Source organism: Myotis nattereri (genome assembly GCF_964212035.1).
Source record: "Myotis nattereri genome assembly, chromosome: 7".
NCBI classification, from domain to species: Eukaryota; Metazoa; Chordata; class Mammalia; order Chiroptera; family Vespertilionidae; genus Myotis; species Myotis nattereri.
The window spans coordinates 31,117,800-31,143,531 of record NC_138082.1 but is presented as its reverse complement, the minus strand read 5'-3'; the positions used below and the strand labels follow the sequence as shown (position 1 = coordinate 31,143,531).

General features: G+C 41.9%; 1 protein-coding gene and 1 pseudogene across 2 annotated transcripts; one reads left to right on the top strand and one right to left on the bottom strand.

Moving 5' to 3' along the window:
- Positions 1-479: 479 nt before the first annotated feature.
- On the top strand, positions 480-18,263 carry LOC308522552 (nucleolin-like; the record flags this gene model as incomplete). Its single annotated transcript, XM_081096009.1, has 10 exons — positions 480-1,137; positions 3,226-3,601; positions 3,995-4,129; positions 4,882-4,968; positions 5,452-5,590; positions 7,013-7,137; positions 7,788-7,911; positions 11,096-11,253; positions 12,939-13,009; positions 18,135-18,263. The coding sequence occupies exons 1-10, from the start codon at positions 1,054-1,056 to the stop codon at positions 18,261-18,263; spliced, it is 1,428 nt and encodes a 475-aa protein (XP_080952135.1). The 5' UTR covers positions 480-1,053.
- Positions 18,264-24,773: 6,510 nt separating this feature from the next.
- On the bottom strand, positions 24,774-25,323 carry LOC308522551 (ferritin light chain-like; annotated as a pseudogene). The gene has a single exon. The product of its transcript is annotated as a ferritin light chain-like (transcript).
- Positions 25,324-25,732: the final 409 nt, after the last annotated feature.

Sequence of the window (25,732 nt, the reverse complement as noted above, 5' to 3'; positions counted from 1 at the left end):
AGGCACGTGCCCTGACCCGGAATCCAGTCCAGGACCATTCAGTCTGCAGGCCAAACCGGCTGGGGCTGGAAGTATCATTTTTAAAACAGGTGTGCTAGCCCTGACCGGTTTGGCTCAGTGGCTAGAGCGTCGGCCTGCGGACTGAAAGGTCCCAGGTTCAGTTCTGGTCAGGGGCATGTACCATGGTTGCCGGCACATCCCCAGTAGGGGGTGTGCAGGAGGCAGCTGATCGGTGTGTCGCTCTCATTGATGTTTCTAACTCCCTATCCCTCTCCCTTCCTGTCTGTAAAAAAATCAATAAAATATATTTTAAAATAAATAAATAAAACAGGTATGCTAAATGAAGGCAATAGGAGGAGGGAGATCGTGTGTTTGAAATTGTTTATTTTATTTTTAATCCTCGCCCGAGGATATTTTTCCATTAATTTTAATTATTTTTTTAAAGGAATAACCTTTCTTTTTTTAATATTTTTTTTATTGATTTCAGAGAGGAAGAGAAAGGGAGAGAGATAGAAACATCAATGATGAGAGAGAATCACCGACTGGCTGCCTCCTGCACGCCCCCCACTGGGGACGGAGCCCGCAGCCCGGGCATGTGCCCCTGACCGGAATTGAACCTGGGACCCTTCAGTCCACAGGCCTACACTCATCCACTTAGCCAAACAAGCCAGGGCTCCATTAATTTTTAAAGAGAGGGAAAGACAGACAGCAATATCGATGTGAGAGAAACACCCATTGGTTGCCTCCTGCATGAGCCCCACCCAGGACCCAAGCCCTGCAACTGAGGTACTGCCCTTGACTGGAATCGAACCCGGGGACCCCTCAATCCGCAGGCCAATGTTCTAGCCACTGAGCCAAACCAGCAAGGGCTAAAATTGTCTTTTTACCTAAGATTGGTTTACCTTATTTGTAATATTTAACAGAATGAAAAGTGGATTCTGAGAAAGGGAGATGACTGCAGGCAAAATGTGAGTGGCCTGAAATGTGGGAGGTGTAATGTGCTAATGACCGTGTCTGTTGTAGTCTGGTAAAAATCAAGGTGACCCCAAGAAAATGGCTTCTCCTCCAAAGGAGGTAGAAGAAGATAGTGAAGATGAGGAAGTGTCAGATGAAGAAGATGAAAGCAGTGGAGGAGAGGTAATTATGTACAATTTAATGCAGAGTCATGTACAGTCGTGTTGTATGTGTGAAAATACTGGCGAAGGTAAGATTGTATTCCTTCATAGATGCCCTGTTGTAATGGTTGAGTGTTTCACAAGCTCTTCATTGACCTGTCAAAATACCATAAAGGTAAGTATTTGGATGAGCTTGAGAGAAAAGATCTGGAGCCGCCTCCTCATGTGCCCTCCACAGGGCTTAGTGTGATGATGTATTAAATCATTTTTCCAGTTTCAACTTGCTAGCCCCACATGCTAGATGAGGAAACAGCCTGGACAGCTAGCTGTCTTGTATGTGGTGGTGCTGGGCATTGTATTCAGGTCTGGGTTTAGCCTTACCAGATTCCTTTTCTAGCTGCCAAACAGGTCTCTGTTCTTTTTTTAAAAAGATAGATATTTTTATTGATTTCAGAGAGGAAAGGAGAGAGACAGAGATAGAAACATCAGTGATGACAGAGAATCATTGATTGGCTGTCTCCCTTACTCCCCCTACTGGGGATCAAGTCCACAATTGGGGCAGGTGCCCTGACTGGGGATTGAATTGTGACCTCTTGGTTCATAGGTCGACACAACCACTGAGCCACACAACTGGGCAGGTCTCTGTTCTCTGTACAAGTTTTGTAACACTAGTCACTGTGTTATAATGTTGTGGGGTGAGGAACGCCAGCTCCCTTTGTACTGACGATGACACTTTGGTACTCCTGGCTACTGTTGCTTACTGTAAAGACAACTACAAGTCTTATTTTCACATATAACTTGATAAAACTGGTGGTCAACAAGAGGTAGCTTTGAGTGTGACTTGAATATAGATAACGTTTTTATCAAGTTAACTGCCCACTCTAATTTGTATTAATTTTGCAAGGACTGTCCAGCCTATTTGATACTCATTTTATCTCTGGTCCTAATACTGAGCTTTCAGTGAACTTTATACCACCTCCCCAAATGATTTAATAACACTTAACAGAGCTCTTAGTTACAGAAATTAATTCATAATCCTTAAAATACCATGTAACATTGGTTATCATTGTCAGAAGAGAAAAAAGGTGAGGCTTAAAAAAATCTCTCCTAGCCCTAACTGGTTTGGCTTAGTGGATAGAGCATCGGCTTGCAGACTTCGATTCTGGTCAAGGACACATGCCGGGATTGTGGGTTTGATCCCCAGTAGGGGGCGTGCAGGAGTCAGCTGATCAATGATTCTCTGTCTCTCTCTCTCTCTCCTTCTCTGAAATCAATAAAAATATATTTTAAAGAACTAGAGGCACACAGTAGCAGATGGGATCTAGACAGTCTATTTTCAGAGTGCATTTAAGGTGTGCTGCTTCAAAGCTGAAGTGATGCCATAACTGGTTTGGCTCAGTGGATAGAGCGTCGGCCTGTGGACTGAAAGGTCCCAGGTTCGATTCCAGTCAAGGGCATGTACCTTGGTTGCAGGCACATTTCCACTAGGGAGTGTGCAGGAGGCAGCTGATCGATGTTTCTCTCTCATCGATGTTTCTAACTATCTCTCTCCCTTCCTCTGTAAAAAATCAATAAAATATATTTTTTTAAAAAGCTGAATTGATTAGAGTATGAGGTGTAGAAATTAACAGGTGTGGGTCCAGAGGTATTTGAAGGGTTCATTATAATTACACATTTTACCTGAAAATGAGGACCGTGACTGCACAGGTATAGAGAAGGACATGTAACATGACGCTATAGTTTAACATGCTAGCATATATCTAATGCATGTGGTCTTGAACTAGAAGGCAGTGCCAGAATTTAGCGCTCATTTATGAGGGACCAATACTCCCTTTTTGAGTTTGAAAATAGACTTACGTTTGTTTGTTTTTACATATATTTTTATTGATTTCGGAGAGGAAGGGAGAGGGAGAGAGACATAGAAACATCAATGATGAGACAGAATCATTGATCGGCTTCCTCCTGCATGCCTCCCACTGGGGATTGAGCCCACAGCCCGGGCATATGTCCTGACCTGGAATCAAACCATGACCTCCTGGTTTGTAGGTTGATGCTCAACAACTGAGCCACGCGGCTGAGCGACTCATGTTTGTTTTTATTTAATCTTGAGGTTATCATTCCTCAGAAAAAAGGCAAAAAGGCTACCACAACTCCAGGAAAGAAGGCGATGGTTTCCCCAACAGAAAAGATTGCAGTTGCCACAGCAGGCAAGAAAACAGTTGTCACCCCTGGCAAAGAGGCAACAGCTATGCTGGCTCCTGGCAAAAAGGCAGCAGTTACACCAGCCAAAGCCATAGCAACCCCTGGTAAGAAGGAAGCAGCCACCCCAGACAAGGGAGCAGGGAATGCCAAGAATGCCAAGAAGGAAGATAGTGATGAGGAAGATGATGGCAACAGTGAAGAGGAGGATGAGGTTGAATTTGAGCCAGCCGTGATGAAAGCTACTGCTGCTGCCCCTTTCTTGGATGATGATGATGAAGAAGATGGTAAGGCGTTCTATTGGTAGTTCTTGGGCTCTTCTCTTGTTTGCAAGGTACATTAGGGTGAGATTGTGGAGTGGGTGGGCAACATGCAGACATACTCCTCCATGACACCATGGGGATTAGATAAAAATCCTCCCAGGGATTTTCCATGCTGGATGTATACTAGGGTGATAGCCATGAATGATTGCCTGCCCCTGAGAAAATGTTTAACACAGCACATTCTATGAGTAGTTTTCATAATAGAGGGTTTTGCTTCCAAGTAATCTGTTAATTCTTGCTATAACTACTAAGCACAGTATTGTATTATGTATTTTTTTTCCCTTTAGATTTATCTGGAACTAATGTTGGTTTGAGGATAATTCTCTTGAGTTTTTGACTAGGTAGCTTCTCTTTCAGACTCTGAAGAAGAACCTATGGAGATTACACCAGCCAAAGGCAAGAAAGCTCCTGTAAAAGCTGTTCTTGTGAAGGCCAAGAGCACAGAAAATGAAGACGAAGAGGAGGATGACGAAGAGGAGGATGAAGATGAAGGTAATTGAGTTAGATTCTAAAGTGTATTGGTATGAGTTTTATTTTTTAAAATATATTTTATTGATTTTTTACAGAGAGGAAGGGAGAGGGATAGAGAGTTAGAAACATCAATGAGAGAGAAACATCAATCAGCTGCCTCCTGCACACCTCCTACTGGGGATGTGCCCGCAGTAGGAGTAAGGGTAAGGTACATGCACTTGACTGTAATCGAACCTGGGACCTTTCAGTCCACAGGCCAATGCTCTATCCACTGAGCCAAACGGCCAGGGCGGTATGAGTTTTATTTAAAGGAGGTATTTGAATATGTGTCAGGAATTGATTGGGTGGGTTTTCATTTAGATTCTGAAAAAGAAGCTGTGAATTCTCCATGGTCCAGAGGGAGAAAAGCCTTTCCTGTGGGGGTCGAGGAGGACGAGCAGGACAACCACTGTGATGACAAAGGCTATGAGGAAGAGGAGGAGGGTCGGAATGACCCAAATTGGCTATGTTAAATGGTGGCCAGTCTCAACGATTTCTAGTTGTAAGGGAAGTCCTTGGGCAGGGACTGTTGGATTTCTGTTATGAACTTGAAGAACTTTCTAATTAATTTATAAATGCTTTTAAAAGTATTTTGACCAGACCTAATCCATGTGTCTTGTGAAGAATAGACATAACATAGGTATGATATTTGTGGAGAATGTAAGAACTTCCAGTTTACTTACTAGTGGCACAGACAGATCAGTAAAAATACATATTTTGACTTTTGCCCACAGATCCTATTAAAAAAACACCTGATAAACAGAAGAAGAAAATGGCCAAACAGAAGGCTTCCCCTGAAACCAAAAAACAGAAATTAGAAGGTAACTCCTTTGTTGTGTTTTTTTGTTTTGTTTTGTTAATTTTCACCCAAGGATATTTTTCCATTGCTTTTTAGAGAGAGTGGAAGGGAGGGAGGAAGGGGGAGAGAGAGAGAGAGAGAAACATCAATGTGAGAGAGACACACTGATTAATTGCCTCCCGCACAAGCCGAGACCAGGGTTGGCGATCGAACCTGCAACCCAGGTACGTGCCTTTGGGAACCAAATCTGAAACCTTCAGGTGTGCAAGCTGATGCTCTAACCACTGAGAACACCGGCCAGGGCTCTTTCCTGTGTTTTAAAATATAAGGGACACATAGAGAATTTTATCTTGGTGAAAACCTAATCTTAAATGATGAGCAAGGATTTTAATTGCAGCCTGGTGTTATAATACGCCAGTCTTTGATGAATTTTCTTTTAGCATCATACTTTTCTGAACTGCTTATTTGACTTGTGTTGTTGTTGTTTTACCTTTTTGTATGGCAGCTGAACCACCTGTAACTTTCAAACTGTTTGTTGGAAACCTGAATTTCAACAAAACTGCTGCTGAACTAAAAACTGGTCTCAGGGAATTTTTTGCTAAAAATGAACTCACAGTTGTTGGTGTCAGAGTCAGCTCGTCCAGGTAAATACCGGTAAATTAAGAATGTTGTTAAGAGTTTATCAGCCCAGTGCATACTATCCTTGGAGAATTTAGGAGTCCCAGTCGCTTTCTGTTTCACTGTGGGTTACTAGACTTCCATTTTGTCACATCCTTCTATTACTTGCTCTTCGCCCTTTGGTGGGATTTTACCTCAGTCTCTTGCAGTCAGAATGAGTATTTAAAACCCTTCAGTGGCTTGTTTATTAAACCTACGAGATTAAACTTTGCTACCCAATTTTCCCAACCAAAGCATTAAAATAATCCCAAGATCTTCCAAGTCTTTACAAAAACGTATTTTCATGATTTCCCAACTGTGAGCAATGTTATTTGCCTAGAATTATTTCAGCTAAGCCACAAATTTAATCACAAAACCCCCAACTTTGGTGGTAAATATAGTTCTGCTGTTTTGCTGAGTTGAATTTCATCTTTTCTCACTTCTTTCTCATCAAAAGCAAATGTCTTAGGTGTAAGCATGTTCTGTACAACTCAGAATTTCTCAGGTAGAAACAAAGGTAATCATACTAGTAACCATTTGCTGGGTGCTCACTGTTCAAGGTGTTGCTCTTAGTTTCTTATTTCTATAACTCACTGACTCCATAAGACAGTCCTCAGTGGTGATTATTGCTATTATCCCCATTTCATAGAAGAGGTGACTAAGGCACAGAGAAGTTATGCTGCATGCCCAGTATCACAGCGAGAAAGGGGCAGAGCCAGGACTTGAGCCCAGCACTCTGGCTCCAGAGCCTGTCCCTGGCTCTTCTAGTGTTTGTTAGCTATATTTTGGAATATTGTTGCATTTGCAGTAAATAAGGATTCCTTTTGTATTAAGAAAAAATTCTTACCGTAACAGCCCTTGAGTTTGTTAACAGTTCCACATTAGGAATAGTATTTTTGTTCCAGTCAACAAATGCAGATGGCTGCTTATTAAAAATAAAAGTTCAAAAACTTGTCATTTTAAGCTTCATTTTCTATAGCTTTTGGTTAACTCTGGTCAGTTATTAAACAGAAAACCAGTCCTTGCTCTAGAACAGGGCTTCTCAACCTTGGCATGGTTCACCTTTGTGTGATGGGCTGTCAAGTTCCTTGTAGGCTATTTAGCAGCTTCTCTGCATTCTACCCACAAGAGAATAGAAGCACTGCCCCAGTTGTAACAGCTGAAAATGTCCCCAGATATTGCCAAACTCGCCGGTGAGAACCACTATTTTCTGGGGACTCCCTGGCACTGATATTGCCAGTTGGTGGAGCTTTGGTTTGAAATTGTAAATTTGGCAACTGCTTTGTACTTGATACTAATTTCCACTCTCACAACCAGTGTGATGAGCCAACCAGAAGGCTTGTGCCTCTTAATTTAACGTGTGTGTGTGTGTGTGTGTGTGTGTTTTCCTTTCTTCTTCCTCTCTGTAGGAGATTTGGTTATGTGAATTTTAAATCTGTTGACGATCAGGAAAAAGCCCTGGAACTCAGTGAGACAAAGGTCCTTGGGTATGAAATTAAACTGAAGAAACCAAAGGGAAAGGAAACAAAAAAAGGTATGCAAATAAGGGAATTTGTTTATAGATACCTAAAGGACTGCGACAGGCAGGAATATCATCTTCTGTCTTATTCCGTGCTCCTCGGTTACCAACAGGTCACCTGCCTCCACATCACCAACTTGATCCACCTTCTCTCATTCCCTGTGCTCTAGCTACCTGGCCCACCTTCTCTGTCACAGTTCTTTACCTTACTCTCTGTCATTTTCTACCTTATCTTCTCTGTCACATGTTCACTGCAAGACTCATGCCCTGGCTACCTGCAACCCATCCAGCTTAAAGGTCACTTCCTCAGATCCAGAAACCTTTCCTTTACCCCAGACGAGGCTATGTCTTCTCCACTAAATGTTCTCATCTCCCCTTTTACTTTTCCTTCCTGGCACTTAGCACAATTTGTAATTATGGGATTGTTTATATACTGGTTTTTCCCCCACAAGACCACATTCCTATATTTTCACAGCCTGCATGAAGCTTAGGCCCTCACCCAACCTATGTGTTCAAATATTTGTTTAGTTCAAATATTTGAAGGAGTATGCATTGTTGTTTCCTCTCTTCAACTCTTGTGAAATATTTTTCTTTCTCTCTGAGAGAACTTTTGATGCCTATGAGATCTAAATGCAGACTAAAAATATTCTTTTCTATTTATGTAGATCGAAATGCCAAAACACTTTTGATCAAGAACTTGCCTAGCAAGGTCACTGAGCATGAACTAAAGGAAGTGTTTGAGGATGCTTTTCAAATCAGATTTCTGAGCAATGATGGGATAAGTAAAAGGTATGTTTCGTACTGAAAAGAATACATATCTACTGGATCCAAACGTGACAATTTCATTCCATTCTCCCAAATCATTGATGCCTGATTTTAGAGAATGAAAGAGTAGTTAAGTAGCCTTGCTATTAGAAGGCATATAATGCACAGCCAGACCCTGGTAGAAAAATGGAGACTTGTTCAACCAAATACAAGATTGAAGATTGGAAGAATTCAGCCATAGATTATCTTCATTCCTCTCTCTTCAGGGCTAGCTCCAGTAAAATAACACACTTTGTGACTTGCCTGGGCAGGTACCAAAACAGAACATTAACTTGGTCTGTTAGAATTATATTGTGAACCCTGGCCAGTTTGCCTCGGTGGTTAGAGTGTTGGTCCTCGGATGGATAGTCGCAGGTTTGATTCCCAGTCGTGGACTTGTACCTGGGTTGCAGGTTTGATCCCAGGTGAGGGTGCATGTGGGAGGCAGCTAGTTGATGTGTCTCTCTCTCTCATCAATGTTTCTCTTTCTCTCCCCCTTCTTTCTCCCTTCCATTCTCTCTCTGAAGATCAAAGGGAAAAATATCGTTGGGTGAGGATTAAAGAAAAATAATTATGTTATGAGCAGTTAATGAAAATTATCACCATGTGTCCAAGCTTTGATAGGGTAAGAGGGTGAATATGGTGAAGTTAGAATGGATGGAATAGAATGTACTTTGAAGGGATTTTCAGTGAGGTGAAAATTGATTATCAGGTTTCCAGACACATTTGAGCTGAATTTGTTGGTGTAGGTGTACTCTAAAACAATTTATGCCAGTATATTCTGATGAACATAATCACTAGAAAAGAATCCTGCAGATTTAGAAAACAAGTCTGAAAGCAAATCCCAAATTGTTCGCAGTCTTTTCTGTGAGGAGATTGGCGGGCACTCTGCATGCTTGTGGTCAGCAACAACAAAGCAGAAATTCCTGCCCAAAGCTATATTAATTCTCTAACTTTAATTAAATTGTAGTTAGATATACTTAAATGTTTAGAATCATTTAAGTTTTATTACAAAGGGGAGCTGAGAGAAGCCCAGAAATCCATGACCATATGAAATAAAGCATAGTGCCCAAGTCAGAAATGAGTGTGGTGCATTCTCTTCAAGAATATTCTTACTGCCCTGGCTGGTGTGGCTCAGTTGGTTGAATGTTTTCTATGCACCAGGAAGGAGATTGTCGGCTCAATTCCCAGTCAGGGCACATGCCCAGGTTGCAGGCTCAATCCCCAGTAGGGGGTGTGCAGGAGGCAGCTGATCAGTGTTTCTCTCTCATCGATGTTTCTATCTCTCTCTTTCCCTTCCTATCTCTCTAAAAATCAATAAAAAAACCATAATGGGAGAAAGAAAGAGAGAAAGAAAGAAAGAAAGAAAGAAAGAAAGAAAGAAAGAAAGAAAGAAAGAAAATAATGGGGGACACATCATAAACAAAAGTAATTCAAAATGGATTTAATATCTAAAGGTAAGAGTTAAAACTTAGGGGAAAAAAACCACAAGAGTAAATCTTTGTGATACTAGGTAAAGATATTATTGCACAGACAATAAAACAGAAGATTGAGATGTTAGGCTTTATCAAAATTAAAAACATTTGTACTTCAAAGGACACTATCCAAAAAGTCAAAAGAAACCACACACTGGGAGAAAATATTGCAAATCATGTATCTGATAGGGAACTTGTATTCAGAACATATAAAGAACTCATACAACTCAAATAAAAGACAACCCAATTGCCCTAGCCAGTTTGGCTCAGTGGATAGAGCATCGGCCTGCGGACTGAAGGGTCCCGCGTTCTATTCTGGTCAAGGGCATGTACCTTGGTTGCAGGCTTGATCCCCAGTAGGGGGCGTGCAGGAGGCAGCTGATTGATTTTTTTCTCTCATTAAAGTTTCTAACTATCCCTCTCCCTTCCTTTCTGTAAAATAAATTTAAAAAAAAAGAAAAACCCAATTAAAAAGGATTTGAATGGACATTTCTCCAAATAAGATATACAAATGGCCAATAAGCACATGAAAAGATGTTCAACATTAGTCATTAAGGAAACGCAAATCAAAACCATGATGTGATACCACTTCAACCCATTAGAATGCCTATGATGAAAAAGGCAGACAGTAACAAGTTTGGGCAAGGAGGGAGGTGGAGAAATTGGAGTCCTCAAACATTGCTGGTGGGAATGCAAAATAGAGTAGTTGTTTTGGAAAACAGTTTTGCAGTGTCTCAAAATGTTAAACATACAGTTGCCATATGGTTTGGCAATCCTATTAGGTATCTACCCAAAAGAAATAAAAAGTTGTAACTACACATTTCTATGAATGTTTGTATCAGATTTATTTATACTAGCTAAAAAGTGTAAATAACCCAGAATGTACAACAGCTGATGAACAGATAAACAAAATGTGGTACTTTCATACAGTGGAATATTATTCAGTCATAAAAAGGGATGAAATACTGACACATGCTATGACAACATGGATGAAACTCAAAAACATTAGGCTAAGTGAAAGAAGCCAGACACAAAAGATTGCATATTTGTATAATCCTATTGATATGAAATGTCCAAAATAGGCAAATCTATGGAAAACATTGTAGTGGTTGCCTGCAGCTGGGGGAAGGGAATGAAGGGGGTGGGAGGGGGGCGGGGAACGAAGAATGACTGCTGAGGGATACTTTTGGGGATGATGAAAATGTTCTAAAATTAGATTATGGTGATGACTGTATAATTCTGTAAATATGCTAGAAACCATTGCATACTTTACATGGGTGAATTAAATAGAGTATGTGGCCCTGCTGGTGTGGCTCAGTGGTTGAGTGTCAACTTATGAACCAGGTGGTCACGGTTCAATTCCCAGTCCTGGGTTTCAGGCTTGACCCCCAGTAGGGGGTGTGCAGGAGGCAGCCAATCAGTGATTCTCATCATTGATATTTCTGTCTCTCCCTCTCCCTTCCTCTCTGAAATCAATAAAATATATATATAATAAAAAAATAGAGTATGTGTATATTTGCTTTTATATGTACAGTTTATTATCTAAGGATAGAAATTGAGTGGCAGGAAGACTTCATGGTATCTATCTTTTTGCATTTTGAATCTTGTATATGCATTACCGATTAAAAAGACAGATAAATACAAATACTAAATGCTAACAGTTCTCTCTCCCCACCCCATCCCCACAACTGCAGAATTGCCTATATTGACTTCAAGTCACAAGCTGATGCAGAGAGAACCTTGGAAGAGAAGCAAGGGACAGAAATTGGAGGGCTTGCCATAGTTCTGGAGCATGTTGGAGAGAAAAATCAAGGCCAAGAAGAGAGGGCCAGGAAGAGCAGAAGTTGGAGAGGTAAGCATGCTAAAGCTCTGTAGATGGAGACTTACGAGGGATGTCAGTTAGGTTAGGGGCACTTGGGACTTTTAAATACAATTTTCTCCCTGTATCAAAAACATGTAAGTCATCCTCATAATTATATCAAGCTAATGAGCATTTTCCTAGTTAACTGTAACCTTGTCTGGAAAAGAAATGGCACTTTGAGCCCTGGCCGGTGTGGCTCTTTTGGTTGAGCATCATCAAATGCACTGAGAGGTCCCCAGTTCGATTCCCCGTCAGGGCACATGCCTGGGTTTCTGGCTCAATCTCCAGTTGCGGTCATGTAAGAGGCAGCCAATCTATGTTTTTCTCTCTCTCTCTCTCTCTCTCCCCCTCTCCATTCCTTTTTAAAAATTCAATAAAAACATATTAAAGAGAAATGGGGACTTTGAGATACATCAGTTTGGTTTCCCTTTTTGGGTACCCTTAGGCTTCTGTTTGAACAACCTCTTAAACTTGTGGTTTTAGAATTCGATATTTAGTTCTCTTCAGACATTTAATTATTTTTAAGAAGAGTTGTTAAAAAAAAAAAAAGAAGAGTTGTTGTCAGGTTTAAATCAGAAACCCCAAGCCAGTGCCCCTAATCTGATGGGTAAGCATGGGGGTTTATACAGTGTTTTGTTTTCTTTTTTTTTTAATATATTTTATTGATTTCTTACAGAGAGGAAGGGAGAGAGAGAGCTAGAAACATTGATGAGAGAGAAACATCGATCAGCTGCCTCCTGCACATCCCCCACTGGGGAAGTGCCTGCAACCCAGGTACATGCCCTTGACTGGAATCGAACCCAGGACCTCTCAGTCCGCAGGCTGACGCTCTATCCACTGAACCAAACCGGTTTCGGCATACAGTGTTTATAGGAAAAAGCAATACAATTTTTTATGAATGTTTTTTTTTTTTAAATCAAGACATTTTACATAAAAATTTGTATTCCCAGCTTCTTTTGCTACATCAGGAAATCTGGCCACCCTGTGGCTGGAGCCCTACATGCCTGAGGTCCTACCTGTCTGCAGCCACCTGGAGAGAAGCGGCCGTTTTCTCTTAATGGTGGCATTTGATGTTTGTGCAGCCTCCACCATTCTCTAAGTCAGGGGTCCTCAAACTACGCCCACGGGCCACATGCAAATACAAATATTGTATTTGTTTTTTTACTTCAAAATAAGATATGTGCAGTGTGCATAGGAATTTGTTCATAGTTTTTTTTTTAAACTATAGTCTGGCCCTCCAACAGTCTGAGGGACAGTGAACTGGCCCCCTGTTTAAAAAGTTTGAGGACTGCCCTAACCGGTTTGGCTCAGTGGATAGAGCATCAGCCTGCGGACTGAAGGGTCCCAGGTTCGATTCTGGTCAAGCGCATGTGCCTTAGTTGCAGGCACATCCCCAGTAGGGAGTGTGCAGGAGGCAGCTGATCGATGTTTCTCTCTCATAAATGTTTCTAACTCTCTATCCCTCTCCCCTCCTCTCTGTAAAAAATCAATAAAATATATTTTAAAAAGTTTGAGGACCCCTGCTCTAAGTTCTCCCTAACTCCGAACAAGTGAACAAGCACACTTACACTTTGAAAAAATAGTTAATACTTTTTCTTCCAAAGTAGTACTTTCTTCCCTATTAGTAAAGATGACATTTTAACATTTCTTATGCATTTATCTCTTTCAAAAAATAGGAAAACAAAAGATAGAACAAGAAAGCCACACATTTCAAGAAAAATGGGAGAGAGCTTATTTCTTTGTGGAGGTAAAGAATGTTCCTATGTGTTTAATATGCAAAGAGAGTCTGTCTGTGTCGAAAGAATATAACCTAAGATGCCATTATGAAACAAACCACAGTAGGAACCTTGTTGGATATACAGAAAAGATGCGTGATAAAAAACTCAATGAACTGAAAAAAAGGTTGAAACTTGAACATGATTTGCTTTTGAATGTGAATAAAATAACTGATGCTGCAATGAAATGTAGTTACGTGTTACGTGAGAAAATTGCCCGGGCATCAAAACCCCTTACAGATGGTGCGTTTATAAAGGAATGTCTACTGAGTGCTGCAGAAATTTTGTGCCCTGAACAGAGACAAGTGTTTGCCAACATAAATCTCACTGGTAATATTGCTGAGCAGCATGTTGCCAATGTGACTGACAACTTACAGAACACCTTGCAAGAAAAAGTTAAGTCATTTGTGGCTTTCTCTATTGCAGCTCATGAAAGCACTTATATAAATAACGCCCCCCAGTTAGCTGTATTTATTCGCGGTGTTGATGAAACTTTTGATGTGACTGAGGAACTTTTGGACATGGTACCCCTGACGGGCACAACATCGGGAAATGACTTATTTTTATGTGTTGAGAAAAGTCTTAGAAAATTTGATGTAGACTGGTCAAAATTAGTAAGTGTTAGCACAGATGGTAATTCTGCAACGGTTGGTGTGAAGCAACTTGTTACAAAACTTAAGTCTAAAGTGTCAGGGCTTTGCAAAGACACAGAACTTAAATCTGTGCATGGCCTCTTTCTCCAAGAATCCCTTTGTGCTAAAAAGTTACAAATGGATCATGTCATGGACATAGTAATTTACACCATAACGTGGCTGCATTCCCATGGCTCGACCCACAGGAAGTTTAGTGCTTTGTTCAGTGAGTTAGACACACAGTATGGACACCTGACCTACATGGAACTGAAGTGGCTGAGCCGTGGAATGGTGCTAAGGCAGTTTTTTGAACTGTTGGAAGAAATTGACATTTTCATGTCTTCTAAAGGAAAATCTGTGCCTCAGCTTCGTAACAAAGATTGGGTCAAAGACCTAGCCTTTTTGGTTGACATTATGACTTATGTAAACATGTTGGATGTTGCTCTGCAAGGGCATTCGCAAATGGTTACACAAATGTACCATGCAGTTCGCTCTTTCCTAGCAAAATTGTGTCTTTGGGAAACTCATTTGGCAAGAAACAATCTGGCCCACTTCCCGACGCTGAGACTAGTTTCTGAGAATGAAAGTGATGGACTGAACTACATTCCCAAAATTAAAGAGTTGAAGACTGAATTTCAAAAAAGGTTCTCTGATTTCAAACTTTATGAAAACGAACTTATACTGTTCAGCTCACCTTTCTCAATTAATATTAATAATGTGAATGAAGAGCTACAAATGGAGGTTATTGAATTGCAGCACAACACTATATTGAAAACTAAATATGATGATGTTGGAATCCCAGAATTCTTCAAATATCTTGGGAACAGTTACCCTAAATATAAAAATCATTGTGCAAAGATTCTGTCCATGTTTGGAAGTACATATATTTGTGAGCAACTATTTTCTGTTATGACACAAAATAATACTATTGCTCCCAGTTAAAGGATTCAGAGATGAGTTTGCTCCTGCATATTGCTACGAGAGGTCCCCAACCTGACATTGACTGATGGGCATTAGTGAGTAACATCCCATTTTAGATTTCAAATCTGAGGAGTAACAAATTAAAAAACTCTGAATAATTATTTCTATTTCCAAATTACATTTTTCTAATGTCAACTTAAAGCACAATCTCTGGCATCATTTGTTTGTACCTTATAACATAAAATAAAGTTTGATTATACCCTGGCAGTTTATTTCTCCTATGCTTTGCCTTTCTGGTCCTTAGAATTATACAATTATATAAACCTCTGCCCTAAAAGTAGCCACATATTTTCCTAAAGGCATTCATGAGGCAAGGATGTGAACCAGAGTGTCAGCTGGAGAGAATGAATGTTCAGATGCCTAGAGCATTCCTATACCCAAAGACCACAGACCTGCGGCTGCAATCATGGGGCTCAGGCCAGACTAACCCCCTTCTACGGACCAAGCTGGTGTGGTATAGCCAATGGGCTTCTTAATTGATGCTTCCATTTTGGATTTGCGCATTTCTAAAATTTCAATATTATTGGTCAGCTTACAGTCGGTTGTGACTGGTCCAGGAGTCATTCTGCTTCCTACAGGCAGGGATGGACATGCCCTTGCATTGGGGCCTGAAGGGATGCAGAATGGATGTTGATGTGTGTAAGAGCTTATGAGCATTTTTCCAGGAAGAAGGCCCATAACTGCAATTGGGACTTGACTGCTCATTGCTGCAGAAACTACTTAAGCAATTAGTTTAATTATAGCAGTCATATATATACATTATGTATGTATGTATGTATGTATGTATATTATTTACATTTAGAGAATATAAGGAAATAAAGGGAAATCCCTACAATCTCATCAACCAGAGGTAAGCCCTACAAATATTTAGGCATGTTTTCTTTTAGTTTTCTATGCATTATTTTATATGGCGGAGTATACAGTGGAACCTCATTTCTTGAACTTAATTCTTCCCAGAAGGCTGTTCGAGAAGTGATTTGTTCTAAAATCAAATCATTTTTTTCCCACTAGGAATAATGTAAATTGAATTAATTGTTCCAGATTCCCAAATGATTCCCTGGATGTTTTGTTGTTGTTTTGTTATTCCTCACCTGAGGATATTTTTCCCATTGATTTTTAGAGAGAGTGGAAGAGGGGGAGAGAGAGAGAGACATTGATTGGTTGCCTCCCATACAAGCCCCCAACAAGGGCCAGGGATAGAGCCTGCAACTGAGGTACGTGCCCTTGACTGGAATCAAACCAGACCCTTCAGTCCACAGGCCTACGCTCTATCCACTGAGCCAAACCTTTCTTATATACAGTACATGTATAGTGCACTGTTTAATCTATAAATAAATGCTTTTCTTAAATTTATGGAAACAACCTCAACTAGTCTTAAATGAATTTTTCATATATCTCTACCTTAACCTTAGGAATGCTATCGCCAGCTAACTGCTTTTCCTTTATCCAATCAACAACAGTTTTTCTACCTATTCAATTACCTGTGATTGTTGTTTTGGGATCACTTTCACACCCATTAGCAACATTTGCATTCTTGATAGTCTATGTTTTAAATTGTGCTAAACAAAAGCATTCTCTCCTTTGTTTGCTGCCTGATAGATGCTTTTTGTCATGCTGAGGTATCAGCATGAAAGGGTTGTCAGGTCAAAAACTGAAGTTTTGGTCTACAACTGAGACATTTTTTCTGTGAACAACTTGGTCAAGAACCGTATTGTTCAAGATGAGAGATGTTCGGGAACCGAGGTTTTAATTTTTTTTAATCTCTGGCCAGTATGGCTTAATTGTTTGGAGTGTTGTCTGTGCACTGGAAGGTTGCCAGTTTGATTCCCAATCAGGGCATATACAGGAAGCAACCAATTGATTTGTGTCTCTCACATCGATGTTTCTATCCCTCCCTTTGTCCCTCTCTAGAAATTTAATTTTAAAAAAACACATCAGTAAACTCAAAACTGCTTCATAAAAAATAATTTTGTAGCCCTAACCGGTTTGGCTCAGTGGATAGAGCGTCGGTCTGCAGACTGAAGGGTCCCAGGTTGATTCTGGTCAAGGGCATGTACCTTGCTTGCAGGCACATCCCCAGTAGGGAGTGTGCAGGAGGCAGCTGATTGATGTTTCTCTCTCATCGATGTTTCTGGCTCTCTATCCCTCTCCCTTCCTCTCTGTAAAAAATCAATAAGATATATTTAAAAAATAATAATTTTTTAGCCCTGGCCTGGTAGCTCAGTTGGTTGGAGTGTCATCCTGATGCACCAGGGTTGCAGGGTTTGGTCTGGGTTCGGGCACATGCAGGAGTCAGCCAGTGAATGCATGGATGGGTAAAGCAACAGGTCAATGTTTTTCTCTTTCTCTCTAAAATAAATGTTTTTATTTTTCAATTATAGTTGATTACAACATTATTTTAGTTTCAGGTGTACCCCCCAGTGATTAGACATTTATATAACTCACAGTAATCACCCTAATAAATCTAATATCCATCTGAAACCATACGTATTTATTACAATATTATTGGCTACATTCCCTATGCTGTACTTCAAAGATTTTTTAAAAATTAATATTTAGAGAAAGGAAAGGAGAGAGAGAAAGAAATATCAATTGATTGCCTCCCACACACGCTCAGACCGGAGATTGAACCCACCACCTTTCAGTGTATGGGATAACACTCCAACCGAGCCACACCGACCGGGACCCTGTGCTATACTTTCAATCTCTGACTATTCTGTAGCTACCAATTTATACTATTTATTATTTTTTAAATTTAAACTTTTTAAAACATACATTGTATTGATTTTTTACAGAGAGGAAGGGAGAGGGATAGAGTTAGAAACATTGCCGAAACCATTTTGGCTCAGTGGATAGAGCGTCGGCCTGCGGACTGAAAGGTCCCGGGTTCAATTCCAGTCAAGGGCATGTACCTGGGTTGTGGGCACATCCCCAGTGGGAGATGTGCAGGAGGCAGCTAATCAATGTTTCTCTCTCATCGATATTTCTAACTCTCTATTTCTCTCCCTTCCTCTCTGTAAAAAATCAATAAAATATATTTTAAAAAAAAGAAAAGAAAAAGAAACATCGACCAGCTGCCTCTTGCACACCCCCTACTGGGGACGTGCCCACAACCAAGGTACATGCTCTTGACCGGAATCAAACCTGAGACCCTTCAGTCTGCAGGCCGACATTCTATCCACTGATCCAAACCGGTTAGGGCTTAAATTTAAACTTCTTAATCCCTTCACCTTTTTCACCCATCCCCTGAAACCCCTCCCCTCTGGCAACTGTCAAAAATGTATCTATGAGTCTGTTTCTGTTGTGCTTGTTAATTTCATTTTCTAGATTCCACATTACTGAAATCATCTGGCATTTGTCTTTCTGAGTGATTTTCTTCAAGGGCTGAGTTTATTTGATTCTGCCAGTCAGGGTGAGTTCTCTTGGCTTCACAGGAGCCACAGGGTTGATTTCCAGAGGTGAGATCCCCCTTTCATCCTGCCAGGGTCTGAGAAGGCCAGAGAAACCCTGCTGTCCCGGAAGGAGCGACAGATCATGTCTGATGACGCCTCCCAGCAGAGACCCTGGAACCACTAAGGAGCATGAAGAAGCTCCGCTGGATCAGCCCCACTGAGCAGAGAGAAAGATGGGGGAGAGGGAGGCGGGGGAGGGGTGGGGAGGGAGGTTCTGGTGCTGTGAGGGCTCTGATTCTAAATACATGGCTCCTGTCTTGGCCTGGCCCACACTGCTGCCTGAAAGGCTTCCATTCCCTTGTTCCCTTGTCCATGTGATCCCTTATTCTCCCCTACAAGTTAAGTCTGCCACTCCTCATTCTCATTCGGTGACTTCACCTTCGAACTAAACGCTGCTTGAGAAGAACCCTTTCACCCTCCCTCCCTGTTCGCATTTACACACTCACTCGGGGTTGCACACCTCCAGCCTCCTCCCTTCCTGTCCTAAGGCACCTTCTTCCCGCGCTTGGCAGGTCCCTGTCCTGTGCTTACCTCTCCCCTGGTCTTCAGGGCTTTCCTCCATCCTCTATCGCCCTGTACTTTGGGGATTTTTGTTTGTACTGGCTCCTTCCACCAATATCTGAACATGCCCCCGTCTCTGGCATACGCCTTTTCATTTCCTAATTAAAACCAAAATCTTAAGTTAGGAAACACATTCACATCATTCATAATTCAGCAGGTACATATTGATAGGTCTCCTACCCCTCCCCGGGCCCTCAGTTCCCCTGTATGGAAGTAACCAGTATGACTGGTTTCTTTTATCCCTCCACTGTTGTGCATGAACAAGGAATTATGTTCACATTATTTTTCCCACCTATTTTTTTACACATAAAACAGGTTATACACATTCCCCTGTACTTTGCTTTTTTTCATTTAAAGCTATCTTGGAGACCATTCCATATGAATAACAAAGAGCTGCTTCCTCAGTTTTACAGCTGTAATATATACCAGACAAAAAAATTATGTCGCCAGTGTCTCAAGTTAACTAGCTCCTCAGACAGATGGGCCCACAGTTGTAGTGGCTCAACAGAGTAACAGTGTGTTTCTCATTCATGCCACAGTTCAGAGCAGTGTTGAAACCGGACACAATGGTTCCGAGGCTGCCTGTCACTACTTCAGCCAAATTAAGCAGGAGACAGAGTTGAATCATTTATGAGTGTTTATTTCAATACTGCTGGCAAGAAAATGAAAAAATAAATCAATATTGCTGGCAGTATGGGGAGAGCAGTTGGTCACCCTGGAAATTCTGCTCTGACCCCTCTCATCAGTTGGCTGATTATATGCGAATGAGGGAGAAGATAACTACATGTAGCTTTGAGCTGCATGTGTAACATGGAACGGAGAGCGTAGGGCCTGCAGCCCAGCCTTCAGGAGCTCAAAGTCCGATAACAAGGTGGCTAATCTATGATGTTGTTACAAACAGCTCAGCCTGCTCCTGGGACTGGAGGATGGTTAGCATTCCTGAGGCAAACGTCAGGGTCCGGGCACAGCGACCAAATCAAAGCACATCTTGTCCTTGATCTGTTCTCAAAATGTATTTCTTTTCTGAGTAATGGGCCCATCAAGACATCTTATCCTTGTTTCATCCTCTCGCTTCCCAGGGTCTGTAAGAAAACTTATCTATTGTTAGTAAGGTGAATAATGATTAAACTGTGGCTCTACTTTTTTAAAATATATTTTTATTGATTTCAGAGAGGGAGAGAGCGATAGAAACATCAATGATGAGAGAGAATCATTGACTGGCTGCCTCTTGCACACCCCCTACTGGGGACTGAGGCTGCAACCTGGGCATATGCCCTTGACTGGAATTGAACCCGGCCCCTTCAGACCGCAGGCTGATGCTCCATCCACTGTGCCAAACCGGCTATGTGCCCTTCCCTACTATCAGTGTTGCCAGTCTGGTGGCCGTCCATGTGATCATGTAGGGTCCCAGGCTCCCTCCCTTATGTGCCTCTATCCTGTTCTGGGTCATTGACAATCTCCTCATCCAGAGAGTGGACAGGAAAGAACAAGTAGGATCCAATATTCATCCCAGAATGGCCTGGACTTTTGAAGGGCCACTACTTTTGGCTAGAACTTGGTCAAATGACCACAACTCTAGTCTCAAGGGAGCCTGGGAATGTACCCAGCTCCGCATCCCGGAGGAGGAATGGGTGGGATGAGCAGCTGGTGGGTCTCTGATGCTACTAGTGTCCTGTTCATGCTGCCGTGTTTTCCAAAGAATCCAAACAAGCCTTTCTCTCCATCTGTGTCCGCCTTCTAGGTCCTGTTCTTTTTCCATTTACAGCCTGCCTCTAGTCTCTCCATCTATAATCGCTTCTCCTTCAAAACACTCTTCACCCAACAGTCCAAGTGACCAAATAATAAAACAAAACAAACCCAAATTAGGTCACATTACTTCCCTGCTTAACATTCTCCAATGATTCCCTACATCATTTGTAATAAAACCCAAACTCCTCTAACAGCCCAATTAAAAATGGGCAAAGAAACAAGACTCATAGATGCAGAGGACAGACTGAAGGTTACCAGAGAGGAAGGGGTGGGGGGTAAAGGATTGGGAGAAAAAGGTGAGATTAAGAAGTACAAGTTGGTTGTTCAAAATTGTCATGGGGCTATGAAATCAGCATAGGGCCCTTCCCTACTATCAGTGTTGCCAGTTTGGTGGCCATCCATGTGATCATGTAGGGACACAAGCGCCCTCCCTTTTGTGCCTCTATCCTGTTCTGGGTCATTGACAGTCTCCTTATCCAGAGAGTGGACAGGAAAGAACAAGTAGGATCCAATGTTCAGCCCAGAATGGCCTGAATAGGGAATAGAGTCAATGATATTGTAATAACTATGTATGGTGCCAGTTGGGTACTGGAAACATTGGGAGAACACTTTTTTGTAAAGTACTAGAGGCCCGGTCCACAAAATTCATAAACTGGGGAGCGGGGGGTCCCTCAGCCTGGCCTGCACCCTCTGGCAGTCCAGGACCCCTCACTCCTTACTGCCCGCCTGCTTGCTGCTCCACGGAGGTTGGAGAGGCTCCCACCATTGCTGCTGCACTCACCAGCCATGAGCCCGGCTTCTGGCTGAGGGGCGCTCCCCCTGTGGGAGTGCACTACCACCAAGGGGCAGCTTCTGCATTGAGCATCTGCTCCCTAGTGGTCAGTGCATGTCATAGTGACTAGTTGTTGCACCCTTCATCTGCCATTCGGTCGATTTGCATATTATGCTTTTATTATATAGGATGTGATTGTCTAACTACTATGCTGTTTTCCTGAAACTAATACAAAATAATAATGAATGTAAACTATTTGAAAAAAAGTAGGCCAAGGACTTCAATGGACATTTCCCAACAAAGTTGTACAAATGGCCAATAGCATATGAAAAGATGTTCAACGTCAATGATCATTGGGGGAAATGCAAATCAATATTTTGATGAGATACCACCTCACCTTCATAAGGATGGCAACTAAAACAACAGCAACAACAAACAGAAAATAAGTGTTGGAGAGGATGTGGAGAAATGGAACCCTGGCACTGTTGGTGGCAACATAAAATGGTGCAGCTGCTGTGAAAAACAGTATGGTGATACCTCAAAAAGGTAAAAATGGAGCTATCAGCCTGGCCAGCGAGGCTCAGTGGTTGAGCATTGACCTATGAACCAGGAGGTCACAGTTCAATTCCTGGTCAGGGCACATGCCCGGGTTGTAGGCTCAATCCCCAGTGTGGGCGTGCAGAAGGCAGCGGATTGACATTCTCATTGATGTTTTTATCTCATTCTCTCCCTTCTTCTCTGAAATCAATAAGAAAATATGTATATTCTTAAAAATATAGCTATTATATGACCCAGCAATTCCACTTCTGGGTATATATTCAAAAGAATTGAAAGCAGAGTCTCAAAGAGCATGCTCATGTTAGCAATAGCTAAATGTGCCTACCAATGGATGCATGGATAAGTAAAATGTGATATCTCCATACAATGAAATATTATTCAGCCTTAACACTGATTTGATTTGATTTTTATTTTATATTCAGTCTTTAAAAGGAAGAAAATTCTGACACATTCTACAACACGGATGAACCTTGAGAACATTATGCTAAGTGAAATAAGCCAGTCACATACAGTGTGATTCCACGTATATGAGATATATAGAGTGGTCAAAATCATAGAGACAGGAAGTAGAATGGTGGTTGCCAGATCTGTGGGGAGCGGGGAGGGGAGTGTTATTTAATGGGTATAGAGTTTTAGCTTTACAAGATAAAAAAAAGTTATGGTCCTAGTTGGTTTGGCTCAGTGGATAGAGCTTCAGCCTACAGACTGAAGGGTCCTGGGTTCAATTCTGGTCAAGGGCACATGCCTGGGTTGCGGGCTTGATCCCCAGTGGGAAGCGTGCAGGAGGCAGCTGATCAATGATACTCTCTCATCATTGATGTTTCTATCTCTCTCCCTCTCCCTTCCTCGGAAATCAATAAAAATATATATTAAATAAATAAGTAAAAAGATTAAAAAAACAACAACAGTCTGGACAGCTCTGGCTGGGTTGCTCAGTTGATTAGAGCATCATCCCAATTCACCAAGGTTGCAGGTTCAATCCCTGATCAGAGCACATACAAGAATCAATCAAGGAATGCATAATTAAGTGAAACAACAAATCTCTCTTTCCAATTCCTCTCTCTCTAAAATCAACCAATCGAATTTTAAAAAGTTCTGGACATTTTGATAGACAATTGGATAAAGACGTGTTCTATATATATAATGGAATACTACTCAGTCATAAGAAAAGATGAAATACTGCCATTTGTGACAACATGGATGGTTCTTAAGAATATAGCATGCTAAGCGAAATAAGTCCAAAAAAAGTGAAGAACTGTGATTTCATATGCGGAATATAACACTGAAAGCACAAATGAACAAATGAGACAAACAAACAAAAATTTATAGGCACAGACAATAATATGGTGATTACCAGAGGGAAAGGGTTGTGGAGGTAGTAAAGGGTAAAGGGGGTCAAATATATGGTGATGGAAGATGGCTTGACCTTGGGTAGTGGGCACACAGTGATGTATTATAGAATTGTACACTTGAAACCTATGTAATTTTATTAACCAATGTCACCCCAATAAATTTAAATATTTTTTTCCAAATATATTTTTATTGATTTCAGAGAGGCAGGGTGAGGGAGAGAGAGAAACATCAATGAAGAGAGAGAATCATTGATCGGCTGCCTCCTGCAGGCCCCACACTGGGGATCGAGCCCACAACCTGTGCCCTGACCGGGAATGAACTGTGACTTGACCTCCTGGTTCATAGGTTGACGCTCAACCACTGAGCCATGCCGGCTGAGTTAAATAATTTTTACTTATTTATCTTATTTTAATTTATTTTGGGGGGGGCTAAATAATTTTTAAAAAGTTCTGGAGATGGATGACAGTGATAGTTGTGTAATATTACAAATGTATTTCATACCATTAAACTGTATATTTAAAAACAATTAAATATGGCAAATTTTATGTATATTTTACCACAATAAAAATTTTTTGGAAAAAAGACAAAACTTGCCCTAGCTGGTTTGGCTCAGTGAATAGAGCGTCAGAATGCGGACTGAAAGGACACATGCCCAGGTTGCGGGCTCAATCCCCAGTGGTGGGTGTGCAGGAGGCAGCCGATCAGTGATTCTCTCATCATTGATGTTTCTATCTCTCCATCTCCTTTCCTCTCTGAAATCAATAAAAATATATTTTTTTAAAAAGACAAAACTAAATTCCCCTACCATGTGACTGCAAAGCCCTATGTAATAGGGGCTCTCCTGTCTCCTCGATCTCTTTTCCATTTTGCTCCTCACTGCATGCCCAGTACTTATCTTCTTTCTGTGCTTTGAGTCCTTTAATGTAGCTGTTTCCACTGCCTGGAATACTCCTTTCCAGATCTGACTACTCAGGTCCAAGCTTAAATGTTGCCACCTCAGAAAAGTCTGTCTTGACCCATCTTCCCCAAACCCCCAATCAACCCCTATCACTCTTTGTTTCCACTTATGTGATAATCTTACCCCCAAATGTTGTATCCTTCTTGGTGCATTATATCAAGAGGCATGTCATGTCCATCTGCCTCATTCCTGGTGATGTTAACTTTGACCATTTGGTTAAGATGATTTTCATCCGGTTTCTTCATTATAAAATTAGTCGTTTATCAGTATCTTATGGGGAGATACTTTGAGACTCTCTATCCTGTTTCTTTTTAAAAATATATATATTTTATTGATTTTTTACAGAGAGGAAGGGAAAGAGATAGAGAGTTAGAAACATCGATGAGCGAGAAACATCGATCAGCTGCTTCCTGCACACCCCCCACTGGGGATGTGCCCGCAACCAAGGTACATGCCCTTGACTGGAATCAAACCCGGGACCCCTTGGTCCGCAGGCCGACGCTCTATCCACTGAGCCAAACCGGTCAGGGCTCTATCCTGTTTCTTATAATTTTCCTCACTGATCTAATTGTAGCAACTATTGCTGATTCTTGCCTTAAACCCTTATTCCTGGGTATTTGCCAAACAGTAAATTTATTGGACTTCTACCATAAATAAGGCCTTTCCTTCAGGGAGAGACTCTGGCAAAGGCCAGACACCAGGGGAATACAGAGAGGCCCCTTAAAGGCCTCTGGGCTCCAAAGGCTCCTCGCCATGCTTGAGGGTCAGCCTTTTGAAGAGATACTTGCCCAGGTCAGCCTGGGGGCCGGCAGCCTGCAGAGGTGAGTCAAGAGGTCGCCCATCTTCTTGATGAGTTTCACCTGCTCATCCAGGAAGTGGTTCTCCAGGAAGTCACAGAGATGAAGTTCTGTGCCAGTAGAACCCAGGGCATGCAGCTCAAAAAGGGCCAGGTTCAGGTTCCTCTTTAAGGCCCTGGTCGCTTCCGTGGCATCCTGAATTTTGCCCGACTCATCTTGGGAAGGCTTCAGCACATTCTGGAAGAGAATGGGGCCACCACACTGATTTTGCATCTTTAAGAGATGCTCAGTGCCCTTGCATTTCTCCACCAGCTCCCGGATGAAGTGGCCAGGCCCTCGAGAGCCACGTTGTCGCTGTTGAAATAGAAGCCCAGAGAGAGGTAGGTATAGGAGGCCCACAGATACAGGTTGGCCCGGCGGTTGACAGCAGCCTCCACCTCCATGGAATAATTCTGACAAATTTGAGAGCCCATGCTGACCCCTGACCAGGGCACAGCGCCAGCAGCCTGCTGGCACACCCCAAGCTACATATAGGGTCCCATCTTCCCCCTGTAGGGTCCCCATCCTCTCCAGCTTCCCAGCAGAAGGTAAGCTGACGGAGACAAGCATGATCAGGAGCCCTGGGAGACTGAGCAAAGGCCCAACAAAGGGAAGAAGGTTCCAGCACATTTGTGGGAAATAGCAGTAATGGGGCTCCTGAGGCAGGACCAGCCCTGCCACCTGCACCATAATTTGGGGGACTAGTGCAAAATTAAAATGCAGGGCTCCTGTGCAACACTGTTATGGTTTCACACATAAGAAACCATATGGTTTAAATCAATCCCAGGGCCCTTCCAAGTGTGAGTCACACGCCCACGAAGCCACGCCTGCGGCACCTTAGAG